Below are 26,248 nucleotides of genomic sequence, written 5' to 3' on the forward strand. Positions count from 1 at the left end.
CCTCAAGGCTGTCCTGGCTGGGAGCCCTCCGGACAACACCGTGGACCTGTCAGGCATCCCGCTGACCTCCCGTGACCTGGAGCGGGTGACCAGCTATCTTCAGCGCTGCGGGGAGCAGGTGGACAGCGTGGAGCTGGGCTTCACGGGCCTCACAGACGACATGGTCCTGCAGCTGCTGCCGGCGCTCAGCACGCTGCCCCGCCTCACCACCCTAGCTCTCAACGGCAACCGGCTGACCCGGGCCCTGCTGCGTGACCTCACCGACACCCTCAAGGACCCCAGCAAGTTCCCCAATGTCACGTGGATCGACCTGGGCAACAACGTGGACATCTTTTCACTGCCCCAGCCCTTCCTGCTCAGCCTGCGCAAGCGCTCCCCAAAACAGGGCCACCTACCCACCATCTTGGAGCTGGGCGAGGGCCCAGGCAGTGGGGAGGAGGCCCGGGATGAGACAGTGGACCAGGAGGACCCTGGGGGAGGCCCCCTGGATCCTGCCAAAGACCTTGAAGGCAGGGAGACTGTAGGTGCGGTTCAGACATGACACACAAGTGTGGGTCCTCACTAGGGAGTCCAGGTGGGGTAGGATGACTGTGGCAGGCTGAGCCCCCAGCAGAGGCCTCAGGCAATCACCCAAAATTGGCCTGGGCAGCCCCACTCACCTGAGCCAGACTGTAGCATCTGGGAAGGGGTTGTCCTCTCCATTTCCCCCCATCAATTTCAATCTGCCTTCTGGCTCCCGAGAAATCATCTGTGGCTTGAGAGGCAGCAGTCCCAAAGCCTCCCGATTTGTGGGTGGTGCTTGGAGATGCTCAAAGCTTGAGCTAAGCTCAGAGCTTATCCCCAGGAAGAGTTCAGTTCCAGCCCTCCATCTAACCCAGTTACTTCCTGATAGGGCAGAACCTTTTTTCTTTACAACAGACTGGAGGTTGTGGTAGGAGTGGCCCCCCAGGGACTCCAGGAGCCTAGTCCCCACCAGAAGTGTAAGCCGGTGTACCTCCTGAGGCCCTGGGGGCTCAGAGGAACCACTTCCTAGTCTCAGCCTCTACCTGGGATTTCAGGCCCTGCCCCTACCACCCTTCAACAGAGCATCCTAGCATAGGAAGGTCCACCCAGAAACCACACCAACCCCCCCACCCAGCCAAAGACTACAAGACCTTCACTAGGGCTGCATAGTTGCAAATGAGCTCAAGTCAGAGTACTTCCCTTCAAAGGATTTTTAAAGACCTTTATCCTTAGTTTCTTCTTATGGAGTCCCCAAAGAGTACATTCCCAAAAACCTACTCTGGAAGGCTCCTAAAACCTAGGAATAGGTCAAACTTAGAACTCTTGGTGGACTTCGTGCCTCCTAGCAAGAGCTAGGAGATGGGGAGAAACTGGAGTTCCCAAAGGGTGGTAGCCACTCAGACAAAGCTGGCAACATGGCCTAAAGGGCCTCTAGGATCAGGACAGGTATAGGCAAGATCACAACTCAGGAAGGCCAACAGGACAGGGGCTGAGGTAAATATGCGACCTTGCCTGCCACTGCACAAGTGTTTGGCCAAACCGCATAGAGCTTCAGGAGGTAGGCTATGCACAAAAGGACACGGCCCAGAGGCAGACTGGAATCAAAGGTGCGGATGCCTTAAATGCTTTGGAACTTTTACCCTCAAGTCTAAAGTTGTAAAAGGGGAAAACTGACTGACCATGGAGAAGTTGACAAGTGCTAATAATACCTGGACTGCATCTGACAGCAGTAACCAAAATTTTTTTTCTTCAAATACACGTTTTTAACAACCAGTACTAAAGACCATTCTTTATTGCAGTATTGGCTTATGGTGATTACATGGAAATATTAGTCTCAGTAGTAAGTTTCTAGCTTAAAGAGAACCTTACCCAACAGAACAAATTCTTACAAGTAAACACAAAAGCTGTTTGCACAAATGAGTTAAGAAGGCTACAATATTTGTAATACATTACTAGAAAACTCAATTTAATGACACCAACATTGCCTATCCTAAGAAAATGTCGCCAAACACATTTGTTGGCTCTGCCGTTGATAAGAGAATGGCCTCTGAATCCCAGCACAAGGTAAGCAGTGTTTCCACAAACTGTTGAAGCTGGGTTTTCAGTCCAAACTGATGGTGACCACTGGTCCTTGAACCTTTGAAGTTCTTCCCCTGCTGCAGCAAAGCTGAGCATGCTCTAGGAAAATAGCCTGCAAAAGAAACTAAGTATCAACTTCATTTTCTACTCCAACCAATAGTTATTCACAGCATTAACAAGGTTATCTTCAGAAAACCATTACATTCACCACTATACAATCTGCCGGTAATTCCAGCTATTTTGGGTGATCTCATCATTTGATATCCTTTTTTCTGAAAATTAAAACCAGCCACCTATTTTTGTTCTATCATGGGGAGAGGGTCCTTGTCCAGATGGAAGCTTACCTCTTCTTGGGCTGCAGCTTTAAAACTCCACACTGCTGACCACCATTCTTGGGAACCTCAACACACAAAACCTGGAGGAATGAATGAAGGCACCCCTAAGAGGTAGCAGATGGCAAAGGCAGAATAGGACCGTTTTGATCACGATAGCCTCAACTACAAATTCCAGTTCAATCCAACAGGGGCAATGAAAAGCCATCTAAGCCCCCCAAGTCCTAACTGGCTTCTGGGTGTTGCAACCTCATTTTGTCCCATCATTTTCAACATCACAAATCTAAAGCGATGATCTTCATGGATGAGGAAGACTCAGCTGTTAGGCAGTTTGCTCCAAATTATACAGCAGGGAGGTAAAAAGAATTGCTGGGTTCCCTCTGCACTCAGCTCCAGTCACCGTGAACCATAATCATCAATCAGTATCAGGGTACCATCAAGAAGGGCGACACAGATACAAGCTATCAGGGTTCACCACATTAAAGTGTATCTGACCCTACCCGAACTTCACCTCATCTGACAGCTATGCAATCTGTCCCACAGACCCAGACAAGTTTACCTGGAGGCAGATCAGCGCTCATCACTCCAACACTCCACTGCTGGTGACCTGATCACACTGGCAACTGCACACGCATCTGCAATCTGGGCGTATAGAGGGGGCGAAAGGGTCACTGTTCAAACCCTCCTATTCCAGAGCACCCGCAGCCGCCGGGGAGGACTTGTCGACTGCAGTCAGCCAGGAAAGGTTATCGTCAGTTATCGCTTCTGACGGCACTTCCTATAAGTGATTTCATCAGAGCAGTCAACACCTCCCACTCCCCAGGACTGCTCCAGAAACCTGGATGGGCCCTGCAATTAAGCCCAAAGTGGTGGTTTTAAACGAGAACCATCTTAACCCAGTTTATTTCGAGATACAACTGCAGCTGAAATAGTTCGGGGGTTAGGAGCAGCCACCTGCCAAGTTCTCCTTGAGATTCCTTGCGATGGGGGTGGGGGGTAGCGCGCACAATTTACTGCCCAAGGCGCCAAATCCAGTGCATTTAAGCTAAAAGGACGAAAAAACAAAACCCTGCCACCGAGTCCTACCTCAGGGTGGGATGCCGATCCCCGCTTGAAGGCGCTGCAGGCCGTCGGCTGCCTGGAACATGGCCGGCGACACGCGTTAAGGGCAGGTTCTGCAGGGACACGTTCATCTAGACCGAGGCGGCTTCAGAGGCATAAAACTCATCAGTCACCGCTTCTGACGGCTATTCCCAAACCCAGTATCATCAGGACAGTCGGGCCAGCCCTCCTCGTGTTCCCATTACCAGCCGCGGCCCCCGCGTGCAGCCCGACTCGCACTTACCCACGCCTCCGGGGTCGGCGCACTCCCCACGCCGGGTCCGGGGAGCGGGGGGTCGGCCTTCGGGAACCTCGGGCTCCTCACACGGCGGCGGCACTGCCAGACAAACACGCGCGCGGGCTTTGAGCCTCGGCCCCCGGCGGCCCTGCGCATCTCTCCCCCATACACCGCCGCCGCCGCAGCCCGGGAGCTCGGCGACGCTCCTTAACGAGCCGCTCTCCACCCCCCGAAAATTTCCTCCCGAGAATTAGGACGCCTCTAGGCTCCTCCATCTTTGCAGCCAAATACCACGCTCACCTACGGAGACCACCCACCTCCATTCTCACAATAACGGAAAGGTCGCTCGAGCCGCGTCCCCGGCCTTTAAGGAGTCGGAACGTCCCATTCCGCGCAGAAGGGAGGGTAATACTAGCAAAGGCTCACGGGAACTTCCTGCCCATTTGACGGGGCAGACTCCGCCTCACCACGCCGGGCCCCCCCCATTAGAGCCTATGGTCTCTTCCATGGACCCGGGAATTCTGGGTCCCTCGGCGATGGGAGGGTCCCGGGGCGCATGCGTGGGGGCTGGAGCTCGGTTGTGAAAACCCGTCGCTGCCAAGCTGCGTGGTTTTGACCAAGATTCTCTACCTTTGTGAGCTTTCCGATTGCTCACGTGGTCCGGAGAGCTACCGGCACGGCAGACGTTGTTCTGAGGATCGCATGCGACGTCAGGCTTGAAACCCTGTGTAGTCTTGGCAGGCAGCGAACATTCATAAAATAGCTGCTTCTAATTCTTGCTGCCAGGCTGCTCTCCCCACAGCTCTTGCAGAGTATCCACGGAGCCTCTCCGAACCCCTGCGCGCCGACAGCTCTCCGCCTTTTGAGAATGACCTCTAAGGAGCGAGCAGAGGTCTTGGATGGGTCCACTTCCGTCCTCTCCCCGCCCCCCCTTCTCTCCTGATTTCCACTCCCCCATCTCGCCAGCAATGGGAAACCTCTCCCGCTCCGCAGATGCTCTCCTTTCAGCCTTTGAACACGTTCAGGGTCTCGCCCCTTAAAAACGATTCAAAGCATGCGCATTTTATAGACAGTACAAGGGAGACCAAGCAATTCATTTGGACTGGAGAAAACTGGAAGAGCTATAGCGAGACAACTTTTCAGCTGGTCTTAGAATTTTAAGGATTTCGTTTTATTTTTAAGATTCTATCTATTTATTCATGAGAGACACAGAGAGGCAGAGACACAGACAGAGGGAGAAGCACGCTCCCTGCAGGAAGCTGGATGCAGGACTTGAGCCAGGCACCCAGGGATCACGCCCTGAGCCAAAGGCAAACGCTCAACCACTGAACCACTGGACTCCAAACCAGGAGTCCCAGAATTTTTTTTTTCCAAGATTTTATTTACTTATTCATGAGAGACACAGAGAGAGAGGCAGAGACAGGCAGAGGTAGAAGCAGGCTCCATGCAGGGAGCCCCATGTGGGACTCTATCCCCAGACCCCAGGATCAGGCCCTGGGCAGAAAGCAGGTGCCAAACCACTGAGCCACCCAGGGATCCCCAGGTGTCCCAGAATTTTAAGGATTTTAATGGCAGGGCAGGTGCTTCCAGTAAGAGCCAAGTCCTGTGGTCAAATGCGCAGGTCCATCAACTGGCTTGAAGAATTCAGTGAATTCAGTAAAAGTGCTAAGGAGATCATGGGGGCAAGAGGTGTATGGGGGAAAAGGTGTCTGGAAATTTGGGAGCAAAACCGTGGAGGACTGGAGATGCCACCTCGCGTGTCCTGTGGGCACTGGAGGAGCCTCTTAAGCTTTTGGAGGCACAGCAGTAATGTGTTTGTCTTCCATTCTAGGAAGGTCCCTCCAGCTGCCCTGCAGAACAGCTTGGAGGGTTAAGAACTGAGCCCATAGCCCAGAAGGGAGAGAAACCAATAATCCAGAGCTTGAAGGAAGCCCAGGAGCTCAAAGGCTTTGAGAGAGCTCTTAGAGGTGGCTTTAAGGGGTGTCTGGAAGCTATGGGAGTGGGCAGGGAGCTGTGCAGCCTGTGTCCACCACCACACATCTGTCATGACAGCAGGCACAGCACCCAGGAAAAAGACCATCCCGAGGCTGGGGGCCAGAGAGTAGGGTATACTATGCCTCAAGTGAGGCTAAGAATAGCCCAGTCCCAGAGAAAGATGCTCACAGAGACATGCAGATGTCTACCAGCCCAAGGGTCCACTAATTTCACTTAAATAATGTTTCCAGGAGAGTTAGTCATGAGAAGATATTTATTTACATTTGCCACCAAAGTTCTCTGGAGCCCCAGAGCCAGCAGGCAGGGCTGGAAAGATTTCCTGACTGCCGTGCAACTGGGCCATTAGTGGGACTTCAGGAGCTGGAGGGGCAGTTGGTCGTCCTCCGAGGCAGTGTCCTCCTCCGGTTGGGAGGCCAGGACAGGGTTCCTTATGCTGCCTGTAAATAGGATAGAGAGCACTGTGCCTTGGCCCTTGGGCTGTGTCCCCAGGAGGCAGGCGCCAGGGAAATAGGCCGCAGCCATGAAACCACATACTTTGTGTAGAGCAGGTAATCCTGAATCCCCAGCAATCTCCCTACACTCTCCCCCTTCCACAGGCATTTCCTGAACCCCTGCTTTGTGCCAGTCAGGGACCTCCTCCCAGGAGCTTAAAGTCCCTGGAGGTTTTATGTTAGCAACCAGAACACCTGAGACATGCTGGAAAGCTGGAGGGAAGTGATAAGTAGGGGTTCCAGGAGCTCTGGGGAGAGAGAGAAGCCAACCTGTAAGGAAGGCAGCAGGTCTGGACACCAAGAGAGTAGGAATGATGCTTCAAAGAGAGCCAAGGAAAGCAAAGAACAGGGAGCCTTGTGGAGGACCTGCTGTCACATGGAGGAAGGTGTGCGAAATGGGTCAGACTACAGCCCTGGATCTTCACCTCCAACCAAAGGAGGGAGGATTTCCAAGCAGTGGGAGGCATATCTTGTGGGCCTCATGTTGTTTCTGTCTACATTAGAGGGATAAGCCTGGAGCAGAAGGACTTGTGTAAAGGAAGGTGCAGAAGCAGGAGAAATGAGGGGTGGGGCAGAGGGCTGAGCGGCTGCCTGGGAGGTCCTGGGGATACTCAGCACCAGACTGAGGGGGACATTGAGCAGAGGTCTTCAGGGCTTCCTGCCTGGGTGAGAAGGGGGTGCAGTTGCACACACTACCTGATAGGGCAACCCCAAGACTATTCCTGTTGGAGGATGTCTAGTTGGAAGCCCCAGCAGATGGTGGGTATGGGACTGGGCTGTGGAATGCTTGGGGCAAGATGAAGCACAAAGGTGACTTTCAGAATCTTTGCAGTGAAGTGACAGTGTCAGGACTCAGAGAAAGGGAGACACAAAAAGAGGGCAGGCAGGAAAACTATTGGTTTGTGAGGGCCATGGTCAGAGACCCAGGAGCCTGGGAAACAAGCAGTCTTTGGAGCAAGAGTCTGGAGGAGTGTCCCTACAGAGGGGTCAGAGGAGAGGTGATGTAGGTGCTGTCATGGGGGAAGGGGTGGGCACCACAGGTACAAGCAAGTGGAGTCTGTTGGAAGGAGGACAGAGAGGAGGAAAGCCAACTGCAGAGGAAGTGGGAGCTACTGAAGATTCCAGAAAAGGGCATACTGTGGAGAAAGTTAAGCCTTTGACCAGACCTCTGGGTGAGAGGAAGGAGCCAAGACCCGTCTTGGTGGAAGGCAGCAGGGCAGAGACAGGAGGGGCTGTCCTCACACTACAATGGACAGGGCACAGCCCATGACAATGGGGAAAGTCATCAGAAGTGACTTGTCAGGGACGCCTGGGTGGCTCAGCAGTTGACCGTCTGCCTTTGGCTCAGGGAGTCTGCTTCTCCTTCTGCCTATCTCTCTCTCTCTCTCTCTCTCTCTCTCTCTCTCTCTCTCATGAATAAATAAATAAAATCTTAAAAAAAATGTGACTTGTCAGAGGTGTAAGGGCTTAGGGGCTCATGTAGTTGGGGAGAGCTGGGGATCAGTAAGGTGGGCCTGTCAGTAGGGGCTCAGGGAGATGCCCCCTAAGCTGAGGGATATGTATGGGACCCTCTCTAACCTGTTCCCCAGCTGTGTCCCCAGGCTCAGCCCAGGCCTGGGGCTGGAGAGCCCACTGAAGAGGCCAGGAGGAGGGGTGAGGAGTGAGGAGGCTACAGGTGAGGGCTGGTTTAAGGCTGGACTAGAGAAGGCACCAGCAGCCTCAGGGTGTCTCCCAGGTGACTGTCTAAACAGACCAGTAAGGAGGTGGGGGTGGAGAGGAAAGGTGAGAAATGCTGTTTTAAAGGGGCAACCTTGGAACTGAGAAGTGGCCATGAGGAAGTCCTGCCTCAGACTCTCCATGGCTGTATGGCCAAGCAGTCTCTGTCTGTCTGTCTGTCTCTCTCCCCCAGGGCAGGAACTCTGGCCACCACAGCTACTCACCAGGGACAGCTGGGCCTGATGGCTCTTCACACACTGTTGGCAGCGTCTGCTCCCACGCAGCCCAGTTCACTTCCTCCACCCTGGAGGGCAACAGAACAGCTCTGAGGCTCCAGGAAACCACCTGTGCAACATGCTTCCCCCAGGAGAGGGGCCCAGGTGGACACAGGAGTAGACACAGGGACAGCGAGGAGGGTGGGATTTCTCCACCATCCTGCCAGGGCCGCATCCTTGCGGCTGTCACCCTGCTGCCCCCTGGGTCACGGGTCTGCATTGAAGGAACAGGCATCTGTCCCTTCAGGCTGTTCACGGCCACCTGGGTTGCCCTGAACATCCAGAGAAGAGTTTAGATCAGGTGTGTCTTTGTGTTGCTGGGTTCTGGGGCCCTTCTCTGGCTATTCCACATGCCAAAGATCCTCCACTCTGAGGGTCCCTGTGGCTTCTTGGCCTCTTAACTGTTCCCTGTTTCAGGCCAGAAGGAGTAGGTCAGGGACCACCAGGGAAGGGCCAGGCAGATGGCCAGGCAGGCAGTGGCAGGCCTGGGCCTCTGAGATCCAGCATCCCTGATCTCACCTGCCTAGGGCAGAGTGCCTGGTGCTCCGAGGCCCTGCTTTCCCACTAGACCTGACCCCTGGCTTTTAAGAGAGTAAGGCTGAAGAAAAAAGAAAGAAAGAAAAAGAAAAGGGGAGAGAGAGAGAGAGACAGAGAGAGGAATAAGGCTAGGGGTGCTTGGCTGCTTTAGTCAAAAGAGCGTGTGACTCTTGATCTTGGGGCATGAGTTTAAGCTCCACATTGGGTATATAAATTACTAAAGAATTAAAAAAAAAAAAAAAAAGAGTAAGGCTGGCCTGCACCACAGCAGCCTCCAGGGATCATTGGGTTAGCAAGGACCCCAGGCTGCCCTCCCCAGCCCCCCTCACTCACCTGAAGCACCAGCGCTCATCAGAGCTACCATCCGGCCTGGTCCCAACAGTCAGCTTCACACCGGCCCGCTGCTTCTTCCTCCTGTACCACCAGTAGCCATTCTCCATCTCCAGGACAGAGATGGCTTTCTGGGGACGAGGGACACATCAGACAGGAGCCAGGAAGATGCCTCACAGTGCTTGATAGTATAACTGAGAGTCGGCTAAGTATGTGGATTTGAATCTAGCTCCAATATTTGGTTACCCAAGTACGGTTAGGCCCTCAGCCCCCCTGAATCTCAGGTTCCCTACTTACAGATGGATGGGTGTTGGGAAGTCACCACGTAATGTATGTTCAACAATGACTTCCATCATTGCACACTCCAGAACTCCACACCACCAGCTACAGAACCCTATTTGCTTTACCCGCACACATGCCTGCCCACTGGCACACGAGCGAATTAGGTGGAGCACAGGAACTGGCAGGTGAGGATGCATGCTCAGAGAAGATGAGGGGCTTGCCCAAGGTCAGCAGTGAATCGGTAAGAGTCCAGCCTTCCGAGCAAGGCTCTCTGAGCACCCATTGCCCACCCCCACCCTTGCCCCTCCTCCAGTTGAGAAGCAGCTACTAGTTCTGCGGTAGACAGGTGTCCTATCAGCCTCCAGCTATAGGGGTCTCTGCTCCCCAATTCCCCCCAGGCTGGGCCAATCCCAGGATTGCACCTCCAGTCTGCCTCACCCACCGAACCGACCCCATTGACTGCATGATGAACACAGAAGGGGAGCTGCAGGAGGGTGAGAGTTTTGTCTGGTTCTCTGCTGTGTGTTGAACACCTAAAACTGAGCTTAGTGGTAGGTTCCCGAGAAATACTTGATAATGGTAATGAAAATGAAAATGATAATGATAATCATAGTGATAATGGCTAACACATTGAACATGTGCCAGCACTGTCCCAAGGGCCCCAGATCTATGAGCTAATTCGAGCCTCCCAACAGCCGTAGGGAAGGAAGGAGGGGATGGATGAGGGGCCCAGCTCAGCTGGGTCCTGCATGCTTCTCACCGGGCCCCAAACTTAGGGAGGAGGGGGAAACCCCACCGCACCTGCAGCTTCCAGATGCTCCAGCTGTCAGTGGCAACACTGTTGACGGTCTCGCTCATGAGGGCGATGAGCATATTGAGCAGCAGGATGTAGGTGAGCAGCACATAGGCCAGGAGCAGTAGTAGCACCACGCCGCGGAAGCGCAGCTGGTCTTGGAATGCAAGCTCCCCCATGCCGATGGTGAACTTGAAGAGCTCCAAGGAAGCGTCCAGTATGCCACCGTATGGGGAGGAGCTGCCCTCCTCATCCCCCTGTCCTGCCCCAGACTGCGCTGCCTCCGTGACATTGGGGCCTGTGGGGACCCCAGAGTCCCGGGCTTCCCGGCTCAGGCTCACCAGGGCTGCAGAAGGGAGGAAGGGGGATCCTCAGCCCGGGGAAACCCAGGGACAACCTCGAAGGTATAAAGAGGGGGCAAGGGATAGGCCAGGGCTAGAATGGAGGGCCTTTACCTACAGCGAAGCCGAACAGGAAAACTAAGTAGACCAGCAGGAAGCGGAGCAGGTCCCGCAGGATGACCTAGAACATGCACACCCAGGAACTGGGGTGGGTGGCTGGGCCATCGGACACGACCCCAGACCCCTGCCTCAGCCCCAAGCACGGGTTCTCATATACACACCACACACACACACACACACATACACACACACACACGTATGCATACATGAATCCCCATGGAGACGCACTAGTAGACCAGTCTTTAAAAAAATCTAATCGGCAAATTGACTTTAAACGGAAAAAAATTTAAAATAATAATCAGACTAAATTTAAAATAAATAATGAATATGACATAAAAATGGAAAAAATCTAATTGGGGCCCCTGGGTGGCTCAGTCAGTTAGGCACCTGACTCTTGATTTCAGCTCAGGTCAGGACCTCAGGGTCGTGAAATCAAGCCCCCAGTATGCTTAAGATTCTCTCTCTCCCTCTGCAGCCCCCCATCAGCTCACACATGCACTCGCTATCTCTCTCTCAAAAAAAAAATTGTAAACCTCATGGGTCTCCAGACCCCTCACCATGGCCAACAAAGCCCCCACTTCCTCCCCAGCCCTCTGCTTCCCTCCCCATCACCTCATTGTTCTGTCTCAAGTGCTCCAACCTTGTTCTGGCTCCTGGTCTCTGCCTCGACTGCCTCTTCCCTGAGTCTGCACTGGCTGAATCATTTTTCCAGTCTCAAAGGTCACCTCTTCAGAGAGGTCCTGTCTAAGGCACCCTCTGCCGCAGGCACTCCCCACTGGCACTGTCCTGTGTGTTTCCTCCATAGCTTTTAGCAGTCTGTAACGTTCTCATCTGTCCCTCTCAGAGTTCTCATTTCCCCTACCAGAATGTCAGCTGCAGCAGAGTTGAGGACGTGCCTATTTTGCTGATGAACAAAAGAGCGTATTCCAACACTTAGAACAGGGCCTGGCTCACAGTACACACTTCCTAAACTTCCAGTGAATAAATAAATGAATGCAGAAAAGTCCATATACCCCGGTGTCCCAATTCACAGGCACAAGGATGAGCTGATGTACACACAATGGCTGCTTCTTCACTGGGGTCACTAGCAAACACACATATGTTGTTGCATGTGCCTGCCTGTGCAGAGCGCAGAGCCCGGAGGGCAGATACCCACACCCTCATACTCCTGCTTACACCCAGCGAGTGTCTGGCCTTGTGATCCACAGACAGACATGTGCATGTTCTCTCTGCCCAGGTTAGCTATGGAGGGGGGCACCTGCCTGCTGAGGCCAGAAGGAGTCCTGCTGGGGTGTGGTGCCCAGCTCTGCCCGGCCACGCTACCCCGAGGCCACCCTTGTCGCTCACCTTCTGGATCATGACACTATAGATGCCTGTGTGCTGCAAGCCGCGTGTATAATAGAGCAGGTTCAGCCAGCCCAGCACCAGGGAAGACACAAGCAGAGGCAGGTACCACTCCACGGCCAGGAAACACAGTCCCTGGGACAGCACTGTGAGCAGGGCCTGGACCAGGCTGAGTGGGGACAGGATTCGGGTCAGCTTGCAGGCCACCTGCAAGGCCCCCCCTACCCCCACTGGCCAGTGCTGCCTCTCCAATGGATGGAAGGTTCTCCATCTGTCTGGGACTGGACTCAGTCAGGTTCTGACTTCCATCTCGGGCAAGTTATTTAACCGCTGTGGGCCTTGGTCCCTCCAGCACTAGCACCCAACTCAGATCACTTGTGCCGATTCAGTTGTGCCGAGGCACAACATGTAGAGGTCAGGCTCTGCTGGCGCACAGTGGGTGCTCAGTACAGGTAACTCTCATGAGGGGGATGCCTGGGTGGCTCAGTGGTTGAGTGCCTTCAGCTAAGGGCATGATCCCGGGGTCCTGAGCTTGAGTCCCACATCGGGCTCCCCACAAGGAGCCTGCTTCTCCCTCTGCCTGCGTCTCTGCCTCTCTTTGTGTCTCTCATGAATAAATAAAAAAAATATTAAAAAAAAAAAAACACCTCTCATGAGGATTTGCAAGGATGGGAGCATGGGAGCAGAAGGGCCTGGAGCCCCAGGCCAGACAGCCTGCGCTCTGGTCCCAGGCCCCTGGCATCCCTGGCTCGGGGTCCTCTCCTCCCAAGCCAGCCTGGCTGGCTCTGCCCCACCAACATCTCCCAGGCCTGAGACAGGGGATGGGGAGCAAGGGCCCACATACAAGAGCAGTTCAAAGTAGCTGTCCACGAAGGAGATCCAGATGAACAGACGACGCCTCCAGAAGTACCATAGCTGTGGGGAGGAGGAGCACACAGGTGTGACTTTGCTCTCCAGGCCACAGAGCAGCATCAGAGCAGCCCTGCTGCCTTAGCCTGGGCTTCCCACTATGCTCCCTGCCTGCTGGCCTGGCTTTGTGGGAGTCAGGCCAGGGATACCTCAGGGGCTCAAGCAGCATTCTTGGACTTTGGGAGGGGGTTGGAGCTTGTGAATCCAGCTGAGAAGGCTCTAAAGCCTGTTTCCAGAAAGTGTAGCCACCCGCAGACATGCAGGCAATGCCAAGAGCCTCTGAGCTCCCCGTGAATCCCGATGAAGAACTCACTCACCGCTCCTGGGGAGGGGAAGAGCTTCCTCCCCACCCCCTGGCCTCACAGGGAGCTCCCTGTACTCCAGCCAGCCTGCATCTGGTCCCAAAGCTCTGCCCACTCTGTGTAATAGCACCCAGCCTGACCCTGAATTTTCACTGGAAAAGGCCCTTCTGGAGGAGTTGGTCTGAGCCTGTGGTCCCCAAGTGAGGAATGCCCCAGCCAAGGAAGCTGGGGGTGGCAGATCCCGCTCCATTCCTCAGGGAGCAGCCCTGGCACTGCTGAGAAATCACAGGAGTCATGTGCTACCCCTAGAAAGCATAGCAGGGAGGTCCCAGCCCCAAAACCCAAGGCCCTCAGCTGCCCTGAGGCTGGTAGGGGTGGGACTGTGTATAGAATTCGGTTTCCCGGAAACTAAGGGGTTGTGGTTAACTCACTCTAAGGCCCCCCCAACCTGGTGGAACTCTAAGTTTGCTTCTGGGTGGTCTGGGAGCCTGGTGTGGGAGCCCACAGAGTTGTGGAGTCATGGGGTGGGGGTGGGGGGAATGGGAAGAGCCCTCACCTGGCCCACCAGGAGGTAGACCCCCCCAAGGAGGATCAGGATGTGGCCCAGCAGCAGCATGGAGTCCCCAGCAGTCACGGTCGGGGGGAGGAAGGCCTGTGGAAGAGACACTCTGGTACCACCTGGGGCCATGAGTCCCCTTCCAACAGTCAGACTCTTCGCAGAGGGCCCATTCTGAGCATAAGCTATGGAGATGCCACTCAGAGCAACACAGGGATCGTGGGGTCTGGCGTAGGACCCCTAGATTCTAGCCTATCCTAGAGGGACGCTGGATAGTGGTCATGAGGGTGGGGTCTGGTGCCAGACTGCCCAGGTTCAGATCCCATCTCCCCGACCTACTGCCTGTGTGACACTGGATAAGTCACTTAACCTCTCTGTGCGTCCCTTCCCTTGACTATAAACTGGGGATGATAATAGTTCATCACCTCAGACAGCTGTTGTGAGCATTAATTAAATAAATTAATGCATGTCACCTACTGAGAGTACCTCCTCACATGTGGTGACCATATGGCAAGTATCATCATAAATGCTTTTTCTAGGGTGCTGCCTTCCAGACTGTCACTGGCTGTGTCACAGCCTTGGGTGGGGGGGTCACAGCCTCAGGGTCAGGATTTACAGATTACTACCCCATCTTCTTCTAGGGTTGATCCCCTCCCGGAATGCGCCCCTCCCCAGCCTTGCCTTGCCCAGGGCTGGCTGGTGGTAAGCAACAGCGGTAAAGATGAACGTGTAGGTCAGGTAACACAGGAAGTTGAAGAAGAATCTGGGGATTAGCAGATCCCATTTTGCCTGTAGCAGTTTGTTCAGCGGTTCCAAAACCACCATTCGGTGTCGGTGCTGGGGGTGGGAATGTGAGAGTTAGGGGTACGTTCAGCAAGGATATATAGGGATCCCACTCAGGTCAGGCTCAAGGAGAGGGCTGAGGGAAATGGGGGGACCCCAGATAAGCCCTCTGCACCAGCCTCCACCCCACCCTCATGGCTCCATCAGTCGATGGAACATCATATCCTCTAGTGCAGGGCAGGTGCTGGTCAACAGAGAGGTCAGTGATTGTCTCCAGGCCCCCAGAATGCTCCCCTGTTGCCGGGTGGGACTGGGTGGGACTGGTGTGTGCAATGCACCTGGGCCAGCAGCTGGGGACAGGACATGTGGCCACATCCCCACTGGCACAGGCCTGGGGCAGCTTTGGCCCTTCAGGCTGCCCTGAAGGATGGACCTTGCCAGGTCCCCCTACACACACCCCTGCCCCAGTGGGCTCACCGGGCTTCTGCAATGAAAAGCGATGATCTCCAGCACGGAGTTCTCCTCCCAGCTGTCCACAGAGGCCAAGTCATACAGCGACACCCGGACAGGCCCGTAGCACCACTCAGTAAACTTTCGGGAAAGTGATTGGCATGGCCCCGAGAACTCCCGCTGCAGGATGTGCCTGAAAATCTACAGGGTAAGTTTCATGAGCTTAGCCTGCATGGCCACCTCCCAGCACAGCCTGGACTCAGTACCCCGCAGAGCTGCCCACCACCTGCAGAGCTGCAAGCAGACACACACACACACACCCCATACACACAGGTCCTTGTGTTTATAAATGCTCACACACATCCCCACATGCTCAGCCACAGTGTAAACACTGCCATCGGCTCACATACATCTAGGTCTGCCAGTGAACCTGGCTCTTCATTTCCCACTCCTGCCCTGAGGCCTCTTTCCTGGACTCTTTACATGGCAGAGGGACCTTCAGCCCCTTGAGATCAGAGCTACACATACGTGTACACTTCTGTAGTCAGAGCTCAGAGCTTCCAACAGAGTAGAAAGCAAACCTAACTCAAACAGGTTAAGAAGCAATTTGGTGTTGGTGTGCCTGGCTGGCTCAGTTGGTGCAGCATGTAGCTTTTGATCTTGGGGTTGTGAGTTCATACCCCACATTGGGTGTAGAGATTACTTGAGAAAAAAAAAAAAAAGAAGCAGCAATTTGGATTTACAAGGGAAAAGAAGGGCCACCAGCCATGCTTTTGGAGAAGAAAGGGAGGTTCCCAAACCCCAGGAACGTTGGGGGCAGGAATAAAATAGTAAAACTTCCATTTATGTTTATTTTTATCTTAACCTTTCAAAATGTCTGTGTTTGGGGGCACCTGGGTGGCTCAGCTGGTTAAGCGTCTGCCTTCCACGCAGGTCATGATCCCAGGGTTCCGGGATCGAGCCCTGCATTGGGCTCCCTGCTCAGTGGGGACTCTGCTTCTCCTTCTGCCTCTGCCTGCCACTCCCCCTGCCCCCCTCCAAATAAATAAAATCTTTACAAAAACAAAGGGACCTCAAAACAAAACAAAACAAAAACACCGAAATGCCTATGTTCGAAGCATAGGGCCCTGTGTAAAGTACACAAGTTTTATACCATGAAGGTCCACAGATAAGGCTCAGACAATTGAGTAAGCCATTTGAAAAAAGGGACACTTGGGTGGCTCAGGGGTTGAGCATCTGCCTTTAGCTCAGGGTGTGATCCCAGAGTTCCGAGATTGAGTCCCACATCAGGCTTCCTACAGGGAGCCTGCTTCTCCCTCTGCCTATGACTCTGCGTCTTTCTGTGGCTCTCATGAATAAATTTAAAAATCTTAAAAAAAAAAAAAAGCCATTTGAAAAAATAGTAGAGCTGAATCATGCTTACTTTTTTATACCAAAATAACTTCCAGACAAATCAGTTTTAGGCATTAAAAATAAAACTTGCAAAAGTCTGGAGGAAAATATGGATACAGAACACACACACACACACACACACAAATACACACACACCACACAGTTTTACATAAATATATAGCCTCATAGGATGTATTAAACAATAGCAAAACCAAGGAATTCTAAAGGAAAAGATAATTACAGTTGTATATAGGAAAATGTAAACATTCTACAGGGCAAAAAGTCCTAAAAAATGTTTTTACAGGGTGCCTGAATGGCTCAATCGGTTAAGCATCCAATTCTTGATTTTGGCCCAGATCATAATCTCAGGGTCCTGAGATCGAGGCCTACTTCCAGCTTCATGCTCAGCCAGGAGTCAGCTTGGGGATTCTCTCTCTACCTCTCTCTCTACCCCTCCCCCTGCTCTCTCTCTCTCTTTCTCCCTCTAAAATAAATATATAAATCTTAAAAAAAAAAAAAAAGAAATGCTTTTACTATTGAACCAAGAGAAAAATTTGCAGCTATTATAGTACACAAAATGCTGATACATTCATTATAAAGAACATTTACCAATCAATATGAAGAAAACCTAATAGCATATCTAACCACACAATTGGCAAAGAATGTGAAAAGACTGTCTTCTAATCCAGGAACCCAAATGACTTAAAAATCCGTTTTATAATGTGATATATTAGTTCATTAGTTCATATATAATTTATCAATAAACACACATATAGGGATGCCCAGGTGGCTTAGTCAGTTAAGCGGCTGCCTTGGGCTCAGGTCATGATCCTGGAATCCCAGGATTGAGTCCTGCATTAGGCTCCCTGCTCAGCAAGGGGTCTGCCTCTCCCCCTACCCCCACCGCTTGTGTTCTCTCGCTTGCTGACTCTCTCTCTCTCAAATAAATAAATAAATTAATTAATTAAATTTACTTTTAAAACGTTTTTAAGTTTTTTTTTTTTATTTATTTATGATAGTCATACAGAGAGAGAGAGAGAGAGAGAGAGAGAGAGAGAGAGAGGCGCAGAGACACAGGCAGAGAGAGAAGCAGGCTCCATGCACCGGGAGTCTGACGTGGGATTCGATCCCGGGTCTCCAGGATCACGCCCTGGGCCAAAGGCAGGCGCCAAACCGCTGCGCCACCCAGGGATCCCTAAAAAAGTTTTTAAAAATAAACACACATATATTAGAAGTGCATGCTGAGGGATGTCTGGGTGGCTCAATGGTTGAGTGTCTATTTTCGGCTCAGGCTGTGATCCTGGGATTCAGGATCAAATCTCGCATCGGGCTCCCTATGGGGAGCCTGCTTCTCCCTCTGCGTGTGTCTCTGCCTCTCTTTCTGTATGTCTCTCATGAATACATACATAAATCTTAAAAAAAATGCATGCTGAACATATTTTACTACCAGGACAGTTCAATCAAAAAGTGGGGAGACACCAGAGATCTAGAACACTGCTCCAGCTCTTTCTGCAGAAAAAAACAAAGCGAGTCCTGTTGCCTCCTGGAAAGGTGAGGAACAGATGGGGGCTAGGTACACACCTCGATTTTGCCCTCCTTGGCAGCCAGCTTCAGAGGCGTGAGTCCCTGCAGGTTGGGGATGTCCTCGAGCTGCACTTTGGGGCAGAGGCGGGCCCCAGCACGGAGGAGCGCATCATACATGCGGATCACCAGGGCACTGTTCTCGGCTGAGTTGTCTGCGATCATCACCAAGGCATGCAGGGCCGTGTTGCCCAGCGAGTCGGCTGCCTGCAGGCTGGCAGGCTGATGCGGGTTCTCCAGGAGGTAGGTCACCACATCCCACTGCTTGGTGCACGCAGCCAGAGAGAGGGGCAGCTCACCTGGGAGCCAAGGGGGCATCTTGAGCCTCAGGCCTCCCAGCTTCCACCTGCCTACTCCTCATGCTCCTAGGACAGAAGGCCAGGCCTCCTTCAAGACAGTCAGGCCCCCATGGGAGAGGATGGTACACTGCCTTGGGCTCCTGGGCCCACCCAGGCCTGAGCTATGAGGCAAGATGGTCCCAGGTCCCGTGAAGGGCAGCTGTGTCTTTTCCTATGAGCTCTGGTAAAGGCAACCCTGTCTAGCTCTTGGCTCAAGGGAGAGGTGACCAATGCCCTTTACCAGCTAAAGGAGCAGAACATGGGGCGCCCAGGGCGCCCAGGTTGCACAGTTGGTTGCTTCTGGCTCAGGTTGTGATCTCAGGGCTGTGGGATCAAGCCCCAAGTCGGGCTCCACATTTAGTGAAGAGTCTGTTTAACACTCTCTTTCCCTCTCCCTTTGCCTCTCCCCTGCCCCTTGCTCACTCACTCACTCTCTCTTAAATAAATAAATCTTAAAAAAAATAAAATAAAGGAGCAGAACAGAGGCCAGCCAACCCAAGTTCCCATCTCCCAGCCTCTTTCTCTTTTCTTCGCCAGAGCCCTGCCTCACTGCCACCTGGCGTAGACACCCCATTCAATCTGGGCCCTAGCTGGTCAAGTTCAGCCAGCCCCTTACCCTCCACTAGTCTGGGTGTGGATGTGTGGGGAGCTTCTTTGGCTACCCAAGGCTAAAGCCTATATCTCCTAAGATAAATTGCTTCTGCAAGCAGCCCAGTGACTTAGAAGCATGAGCCATCTGGGTTTAAGGGCCAGCTCTGCCACACATTAACTGTGTGATCTTGGGCAAGGCCTTGTCTCCAAGAAAGACTCCTCACCAAAGTAGAAGCAAGCCCCTTGGCTCTTTTTCTGGAAGAATTGGCCACAGGCCTGGGCATGCACATTGGCCCCGTTCTCCACCAAGAGCTTCACACACTGCAGGCTCCTCTTCTCGATGGCAATATGCAGGGCGCTGTGGCCTCGGTAGTACTCATCCGTGCATTGGGCATTGACCAGGGGCTGGGGATTGCCAGAGTTCCGGTCGATCTGAAGCAATGGCAGGATGCAGGCGTTGGCGCCATCCCGGAGGTTTAACACAGCCTTCATCAGGCACGTCTTGCCCGTGGAGCCCTCTGTGGGAGAAGGGGAGGGGAGGGGGCACTGGGATGCTCAGGCGGGGAGTGGGTGGGCTGCCCCACCAGCCTATACGGTGAGCCTAGGCTCCAAAGTACACCTTGGGAGGGTAAAAAAAGATTGTCACACATGATTGGTGGAAGCACAGCCGTGCTACAGGATATTAACTCTCGAGCCAACAGGTATTAAAATACCAACAGGTATGACTACAATTTCTGCCCTAGAAAAGAAGTGGCTGGGCAGCCCGGGTGGCTCAGCGGTTTAGTACTGCCTTCAGCCCAGGGTGTGATCCTGGAGACCTGGGATCGAGTCCCATGTCAGGCTCCCTGCATGGAGCCTGCTTTTCCCTCTGTCTGTGTCTCTGCTCTCTCTCTCTCTCTCTCTGTCTCTCATGAATAAATAAATAAAATCTTTTTTTAAAAAAAGAAAAGAAATGGCTAAGACATAATTTGTTGTATGTACAACACTGTCTACACAAGAACATTCAGAGCAATACCTGTTAAGTGTAAAGTGGGACTAGTCCAGGGTTGTTCTAAGGGACAAATGGAATTATATACAAAATTTTTAGGGATGCCTGGGTGGCTCAGCTGTTGAGCATCTGCTTTCCTCTCAGGGCGTGATCCCGGGGTCCAGGATCGAGTCCCTCATACAGCTCCCTGAGGGGAGCCTGTTTCTCCCTCTGCCTGTGTCTCTGCCTCTCTGTCTCTCATGAATAAATAAATAAAATCTTAAAAAAAAATTTTTTCACACCTAGAGGGCCTGGCACACAGTATGTTGAAGTGAGAAACTACACACAACCTAAATGGCCATCATTAAGGAATTGGTTAACTAAATTGTGGTAAATGCACACAATGGAAAATTTTGCGGTTGTTAAAGCTACTCACTTAGAGGTCTACTATGTACTGAAGTGGAAAGAATGAGATATAGTTGAGGGGGGAGCACATTACAAAGTGATACCATATATGAGGCATGACCCACTATGTAAATATATACCTAATATATTCAAACGTTTTAAAAAGATATGTGCCAAATCATTAACAGGATGCAGGATGTCATACTGTGGGGTTTTTTTTGTTGTTGTTGTTGTTTTGTTTTGTTTTGTTGTTGTTTGTTTGTTTGTTTGTTTGTTTTATTCACCAGAGACACACAGAGAGGAACAGAGACATATACAGAGGGAGAAGCAGGCTCCCTGAGGGGAGCCTCATTTGGGACTCAATCCGAGGACCCCAAGATCACAACCGGAGCCAAAGGCCTACTCAACCTACTCAACCACTGAGCCACACAGGTGCCCCTGTCAATTGTTTTTGTCCTCAGCTTTATACATATCATTGCTATCTGAATCTTCTAGAATACATAAAAGCCTACTCAACCACTGAGCCACACAGGTGCCCCTGTCAATTGTTTTTGTCCTCAGCTTTATACATATCATTGCTATCTGAATCTTCTAGAATACATAAAAGCCTACTCAACCACTGAGCCACACAGGTGCCCCTGTCAATTGTTTTTGTCCTCAGCTTTATACATATCATTGCTATCTGAATCTTCTAGAATACATAAAAGCCTACTCAACCACTGAGCCACACAGGTGCCCCTGTCAATTGTTTTTGTCCTCAGCTTTATACATATCATTACTATCTGAATCTTCTAGAATACATAAAAGTTATTTTTCTAATCAGCCCAAACAATAAAGATACTTAGATTTGGGGCAAAAAATGTACTGAGATGGGTGAAGTGTATGGTATGTGTATTATATCTCAACAACACTATTAAGACAAAAAGAAAAAGAAATAAATGCAGAGGAAGCCCATGAGTATCCACTTAGCTGCCAGAATGGGCTGAGGATGGCAGAGGTAGGCCAGGAGCCAGTGGGGAACATAGAAGAGGAACGCACAGCCATGAGCCAAGTGAGCTGTCCCCAGCTCTGTGAGCAGGGCCTTTCTGCACCCATCTGGGCAGGAGGGTTGCTGAGAACACTCGCCCCTTGGTTCCTGACCACAGTCAAGGCCACCCAGTCAGCTGAGTCTCAGCACGGCCATCAGCATGCAGTGGCTCTGGCCCATCGGGCAGGCCTGCCTACCTGTGTACTCTGAGTCAGTGAGGTACTTGCTGGTCCGGGACAGGTACTCTGGTAACCCAGCCAGATCCTCGGGGACACCCCGGGCAACCACGCTGAAGAGCCGATCACGGTCAAAGCGGTTTGGGTCCGGCTGGCTGTGGAGATGTGATTTGTGTCTGATGCTGTGGAAGAACCATGGGTCCCCCAAGAAGCTCCCCACCCCAGGGAGCCCTTCCAAGGAGTCCTGTGAGCCAGTGTACCCTACAGGCCCATGAGCCGCATGGGAGCCTTTCTGAGGGCCCCTGCCCTCCCACAGCAGACCAAGGAGACCCCAAGTGCTGAGAGCCCGAGGAGAAGGAGGAGGGCCTCTCTAGGGCACTAGTTCCCAGCATCCCCATGACTCCAGACATAGCAGGTATTTCTCGGCATCAGGTGCTTATCATTTGCTAGGTGGCTTGATGATCTCACAACAGGCTCATAATCCCAGATGGAGGATTTCATTGTAGGAACTTGTCACACTCTTGAGCTGGAGTCCGGATTGGGATGGGACTACAGGAGGTGCCCACTGACTATTAGGGGCTGTATGCATTGCTGGCCTCAACCAAGGAATCAAGAAAGCCCCTCATGCTCTCAGAAACCACCTACAGACTAATAATGGAGTCTATACGCACTTTTAACCCTCACCTGAGCCCTAGGGACATCAGTGATCACTGTGTCTCCGTTAGACAAATAGAGAAAGTAACTCGTCCAAAGTCACATGTGCAGATCTGGGGCTCAGATGGGAGGAGTTTAACTAACTCCAGACCCTAACTCCTAGCCCCCAGGGATATTCTAGGCTGGGCAGACAGAGGTTTCTCAGAGACACAGGGGCCTAGAGCTGAAACCTATCAGACGCCCACCAGAGTTTAACTGAGAAGCCACACTTCTGGAAAAGGCACCAGAAGAGTACTACAGGATGTAGCTTTTTAGCATCTAGCAGTTTCTGGTGACAGGGAAGGGGAAGGAGTGTGGGATACCGCTCCTGGTCATGCCACTGCTCACAGAGGCCAGCCCACACCTGGGGCTCCTGGAACCATGACTAGCAGATATGAAGGGATAAAGGTGGGGGGCTATTTGATGCTCTGGGGACCCGCAGGTCCGAGGTTCACCAAGGAAGGCTGGGGGATGAGTGGGGGATTATTGGGATCAGTCATGTCCAAGCTGCAGCTATGTGGCTGATAGAGCCAGGGCCTGCCTCCTCCACATCAGGAGTTTACGTGTCTGCCTGGCCTGGCCAGACACACCCTCATCAGCCCAGCAGAGCACGTGGCCTCGGCATGACTGAGAAGGCTCTGTGGAGCCCTGTGGGCAGTCGGGCTGGAGCAGAAGTGGCTGTTTGGACAAAATACTTCCTATCACATGGTGGCACCACAGTCTTGGGGTAGGGGAGTCCAGCAAGAGCACAGATTGGGCAGCAGGGTGCCTATTGTGCCTGCCAGGCAGGCACACAGGAGCCTCACACGCATTCTCTCCTGGCCTGGCCTGAATCTGCCCATGGTTTTCCAACACCAACAATACGGAGTCTCAGGGCTGGGAACCCAAGGCTGGGGCCTTGTCTTAGGCATGACGATGGAGGAAGGGGCTTTGATGATGGAGTCCTGCCCTGCCCATGAGGATTCTCCAGCCTCGTACATCAGACTTCACACTGAGGGCGCATGCCAGGTGAACCCCACACACACCTGAGGGACTGGAAGTGGTACTCCAGGCAAAAGTGAGCTCACATGGTCTGAACTGGTGCTGATCACAGGAAACACAGTGAAGAGGCTTCCCAGAAGAAAGCCCACCCATAGTCTATAACCCCTAGGCAACGGGTCAAGCCTGGAGCAGAACCCAGGAGCACCCAGGAGACTTCCGCTTCTCCTTGACTCTCTCTTGGGACTAGACTGTGGATCATGCTACCATCCCCACAGGGACTGTGACAGGGGCAGGGGCATAAACAAGGGATGCAAGGGTCAGCTGAGTACTTGGATATGGAAGAGTATGTCCCTGTGAAGAACAAAACGACCTCAGAAGGCAGAAGACCAAGAATGAGGAAGGTTCCAGGGGAGGCAAGCCCAGAGAGCAGAGCAGGGTTATGCCCATCAGGCCCAGGAGCCATCAAAGCAGACTGAGGACCCCCCCTCCAGGCTGTGGGGAAGGGGCACTGGGGCTGGTCCAGGCCCCCAAGTCTGACTCAGGGTGCTCTGCTGGAAGCGAGTGGCTCCCAGGCCCCACCCCCATTTGCTATCTCACCTGACACCTGCTCCTTTGCGGAAGTTGAGGTTTACTTTGATCTGAGGAGAGCATTTGCGATCTTCCCCTTGGAATGGTGACTCCATGGGGGGTGGCCCAGCCCCGGGGCCTGCCTTTCCTTTGTCCACCTCACTGCCATCTTCCTGGCCTCCATCTGATGTCTCAAGCCTGAAAGTGGGAGAGCTGGAGGGCGAGGCCATCCTACCGGGGAGAAGGCTGCTTTGTCCAGCTCAAACCTCTGAAGAGACAGAGCTGTCAGAGGCTCCTCCTTCTTCCCAGCCCTGGTTTTGGGGTAGGAAGTCTGGCTGAGGCCTACAAAAAGAGAAGTTTAGAAGCTGAGTATGAGTAGGCCCACCCACCGAGTCAGCCCAACAGGACGGGGAGTAAACCACGAGGGAGGGAGGAAGGCAGGCGGGTGGAGGGGGCAGGGAGGGGTGGAGAGGCGGGAAGGGGGAGAGGCAGGGGGGGAGGCCCCTGGTGTGAGGATGGAATGGGGAAGAACAGGGACCCAACGGTATGCCTTTCCACAGTCAGGAGGGGTTGAGATTGTCCCTGACTTTCCCTCTGAGAGTTCCTGATATCTGAGAGGCCACAGCCCCTTGTCCCGGGTAACAAACGTTTGAGTTCACAGCACAAATCTTTCCGTAACATCTTGCTCAGTGGCCAATATTCACAACCAATAAAAAGTGCTGTTGGAGCCTAGAGGCAGGTCATTCAGCTTCTTGCCGCAGAATGGGAGCATGCTGGGGGCAACGGTTGGAAAACTACTGGTCTATCAAACCTCTCATTTTGCTACCAGGAGAGCTAAGGCCCAGAAAGGGAAGTAGTTTCCTGAGGTTGGCAGCTATTGGGCAGAGCCTGGTCAAAAACCACAGCACCCTACCATGACGTTCTTCTTCAGTTCTCAAAATCTTTCAGGGCCCATCTCTGTTTTCAGTCTGACTCATCTCTGAAGGCATCAAACACACCCCCACTCTGTGTGCTTTAGAGTCTTTGGGGGTTTCAGAGTAGGGAGGGAGACCCCTGACTGGCTGCGTTGACAGGCAGCCCCCCATCAGGCCTAGGTGTGGCTCTGGGCTCTGATACCTCTTCACAGAAAGGAAACCACAGTCCCTTGTGGCATGGCAAAGGTTGGGGACCCAGTGTGAGGGGGAGCAGGAGTGGGGGGGAAGGCCCCTTGCCCCCCCCCCCCAGTGGGTAGGAGCAGAAAGAAGGAAAAAGAGTCAGCAATGGATGGAGCAACAGCAGAGTGGGAGAAGAGGGCAGAGAGCAGAGGAGAACATAGGAAAGGGAAGGAGGGCCAAAAGCAGAAAGGGTGGATGGTGACAGGGCTGTGTCCCCTCCAGCTGCAGGCTCCCACAGCCCCCAGGGACCCGGTGGGGGTGGGAGGAGAGGCATTTTTCCACAGAAGCAGGGCAGGCCGGGATCTGGCTGACTGCCTCCACATGCAGGGATTTTTTGGTTTTGGTTTTTTACTTTAAGGGGAGCCACCATCTTTCTGCCCAATCTGGGGCTTCCTTTCCAAGCCACACACCATATAACCTGGCTTACATCCCCAACCATCCCCAACTCCCCCCCAGTCCCCCTCTGGTGGGAGGGGGGCAGCCCTCCATTCCCCAGCAGCAGCTACCTGTGCAGCCCCTGCCCCCTGGCCTGGAGCCCCGACCCGCCTGGGCAGGGAGGAACGGGGTGGCGGTCCGGGTGGAGGCCCAGCCTCTGGGAGATCCTGGCTGGGGGGCTGGAGGAGCAGGGAGCCCCTCCACCCCGCCCTCGGGGTTCCCCGCCGCGATCGGCCGCTGTCAGGCCCCCAGCGCCCCCCTCCCCCCAGGTGTCCGGATCGCCCACCGACTCACCCTGCAGGCCGAGGCTAGGGCGCGGCGGCGGGGGCTGCGGGGCGCTGGGACCCCGGGCCTCCGGGGCGGCGGGGGCTGCGGGAGGAAGAGAAGCCGGGAGGGCGGCGGGCGCAGGCAGCCGGCAGCCGCGGAGCCTCCCCAAGCCTGCTCTGGGCCCCGCGGGCGGGCTGCGGTCTCGGGGTGTTCCGCACGGTCAGCCCCCCCGGCCCCCCGGCCCCCCGGCGTGGTGGGGAGCCCCGGGTCGGCACAGGCTGGCCATCGGTGAGGGAATAGCTGGACCACGGGCCACACCCTGCTCTGGGGAGACACGCCCCGCCGCCCCACCCCCACCGTCTAGCCAAGGAGGGCGCAGGTGGGGGTGGGGGCAGAGGCCAGCAGCAGGTGGGAGCTGGCACGGAGTGAGGGGGGTGGTGGTGGTGGATTCTTGCCCCACTGTGCTGACATCTACCCCCTCCCGCTCCCCACCACAGAGGCCCTGGGGCTCCCACTGGGGACTGGGGGTGAACCCATCACAGGGCCGACAGAGCTACTATGTGTGGGCCCCAGGGAGAGGAGGAGCCCAGCCCAGCCCAGCCCAGCGCACGACCCTGGGATGCATGACACCCAAGCAACTAGCCGTTTGGGGGGTTTCTCCCAACCTCTGGGGCCGGGGTAGGGTGGGTGGGGTGGG

General features: G+C 53.6%; 2 protein-coding genes and 3 non-coding genes across 14 annotated transcripts in view; 1 reads left to right on the forward strand and 4 right to left on the reverse strand.

Annotated features, from left to right (window-relative positions):
- Window positions 1-1,779, forward strand: part of LRRC75A (leucine rich repeat containing 75A) — a 43,869-nt gene extending 42,090 nt beyond the window's left edge. Inside the window, exon 4 of the mRNA XM_041771438.1 lies at window positions 1-1,779. Coding sequence (XP_041627372.1) covers window positions 1-541 — 541 coding nt within the window. The 3' untranslated portion in view covers window positions 542-1,779.
- Window positions 1,778-25,963, reverse strand: TRPV2 (transient receptor potential cation channel subfamily V member 2). 10 transcript variants are annotated; one of them, XR_005990291.1, is made up of 20 exons: window positions 25,579-25,963; window positions 23,726-24,037; window positions 21,476-21,609; window positions 19,104-19,397; window positions 17,951-18,249; window positions 15,005-15,178; window positions 14,426-14,581; window positions 13,745-13,840; window positions 12,822-12,892; window positions 11,981-12,146; window positions 10,628-10,694; window positions 10,181-10,518; window positions 9,101-9,228; window positions 8,180-8,259; window positions 4,384-4,628; window positions 3,760-3,852; window positions 3,501-3,589; window positions 2,974-3,056; window positions 2,427-2,497; window positions 1,778-2,194 (listed from the first exon to the last, which is right to left on the reverse strand). XR_005990291.1 is itself a non-coding variant. In XM_041771437.1 (15 exons), exons 2-15 carry the CDS (start codon window positions 23,923-23,925, stop codon window positions 6,091-6,093), a joined length of 2,298 nt encoding a protein of 765 aa, XP_041627371.1. In that variant the 5' UTR covers window positions 23,926-24,037; window positions 25,579-25,949; the 3' UTR covers window positions 5,984-6,090. The 10 variants fall into 10 exon arrangements, 1 of the variants encoding a protein (XP_041627371.1); XR_005990289.1 differs by having other exon boundaries at window positions 3,501-3,621; window positions 25,579-25,962; XR_005990290.1 differs by having other exon boundaries at window positions 2,974-3,140; window positions 3,501-3,621; window positions 25,579-25,962.
- LOC121501084 lies at window positions 2,268-2,341 on the reverse strand. Its single transcript, XR_005990523.1, has one exon. It is a non-coding gene; the product is annotated as a small nucleolar RNA SNORD65 (small nucleolar RNA).
- Window positions 3,145-3,215, reverse strand: LOC121501067. Its single transcript, XR_005990506.1, has one exon. It is a non-coding gene; the product is annotated as a small nucleolar RNA SNORD49 (small nucleolar RNA).
- On the reverse strand, window positions 3,622-3,690 carry LOC121501068. Its single transcript, XR_005990507.1, has one exon. It is a non-coding gene; the product is annotated as a small nucleolar RNA SNORD49 (small nucleolar RNA).
- Window positions 25,964-26,248: the final 285 nt, after the last annotated feature.

Source organism: Vulpes lagopus, chromosome 10 (genome assembly GCF_018345385.1).
Source record: "Vulpes lagopus strain Blue_001 chromosome 10, ASM1834538v1, whole genome shotgun sequence".
NCBI lineage: Eukaryota > Metazoa > Chordata > Mammalia > Carnivora > Canidae > Vulpes > Vulpes lagopus.

What these genes read in the sequence shown, in the direction of transcription:
- TRPV2 (XM_041771437.1), bottom strand. Translation starts at nt 23,925, where the DNA reads ATGGCCTCGCCCTCCAGCTCTCCCACTTTCAGGCTTGAGACATCAGAT. An exon ending in AGGGGCTTGCTTCTACTTTG is followed by an intron (nt 18,250 to 19,103) that starts GTGAGGAGTCTT and finishes CTTGGCTCCCAG; the next exon opens with GTGAGCTGCCCCTCTCTCTG. An exon ending in ATAGTGTCATGATCCAGAAG is followed by an intron (nt 10,695 to 11,980) that starts GTGAGCGACAAG and finishes TGCATGTTCTAG; the next exon opens with GTCATCCTGCGGGACCTGCT.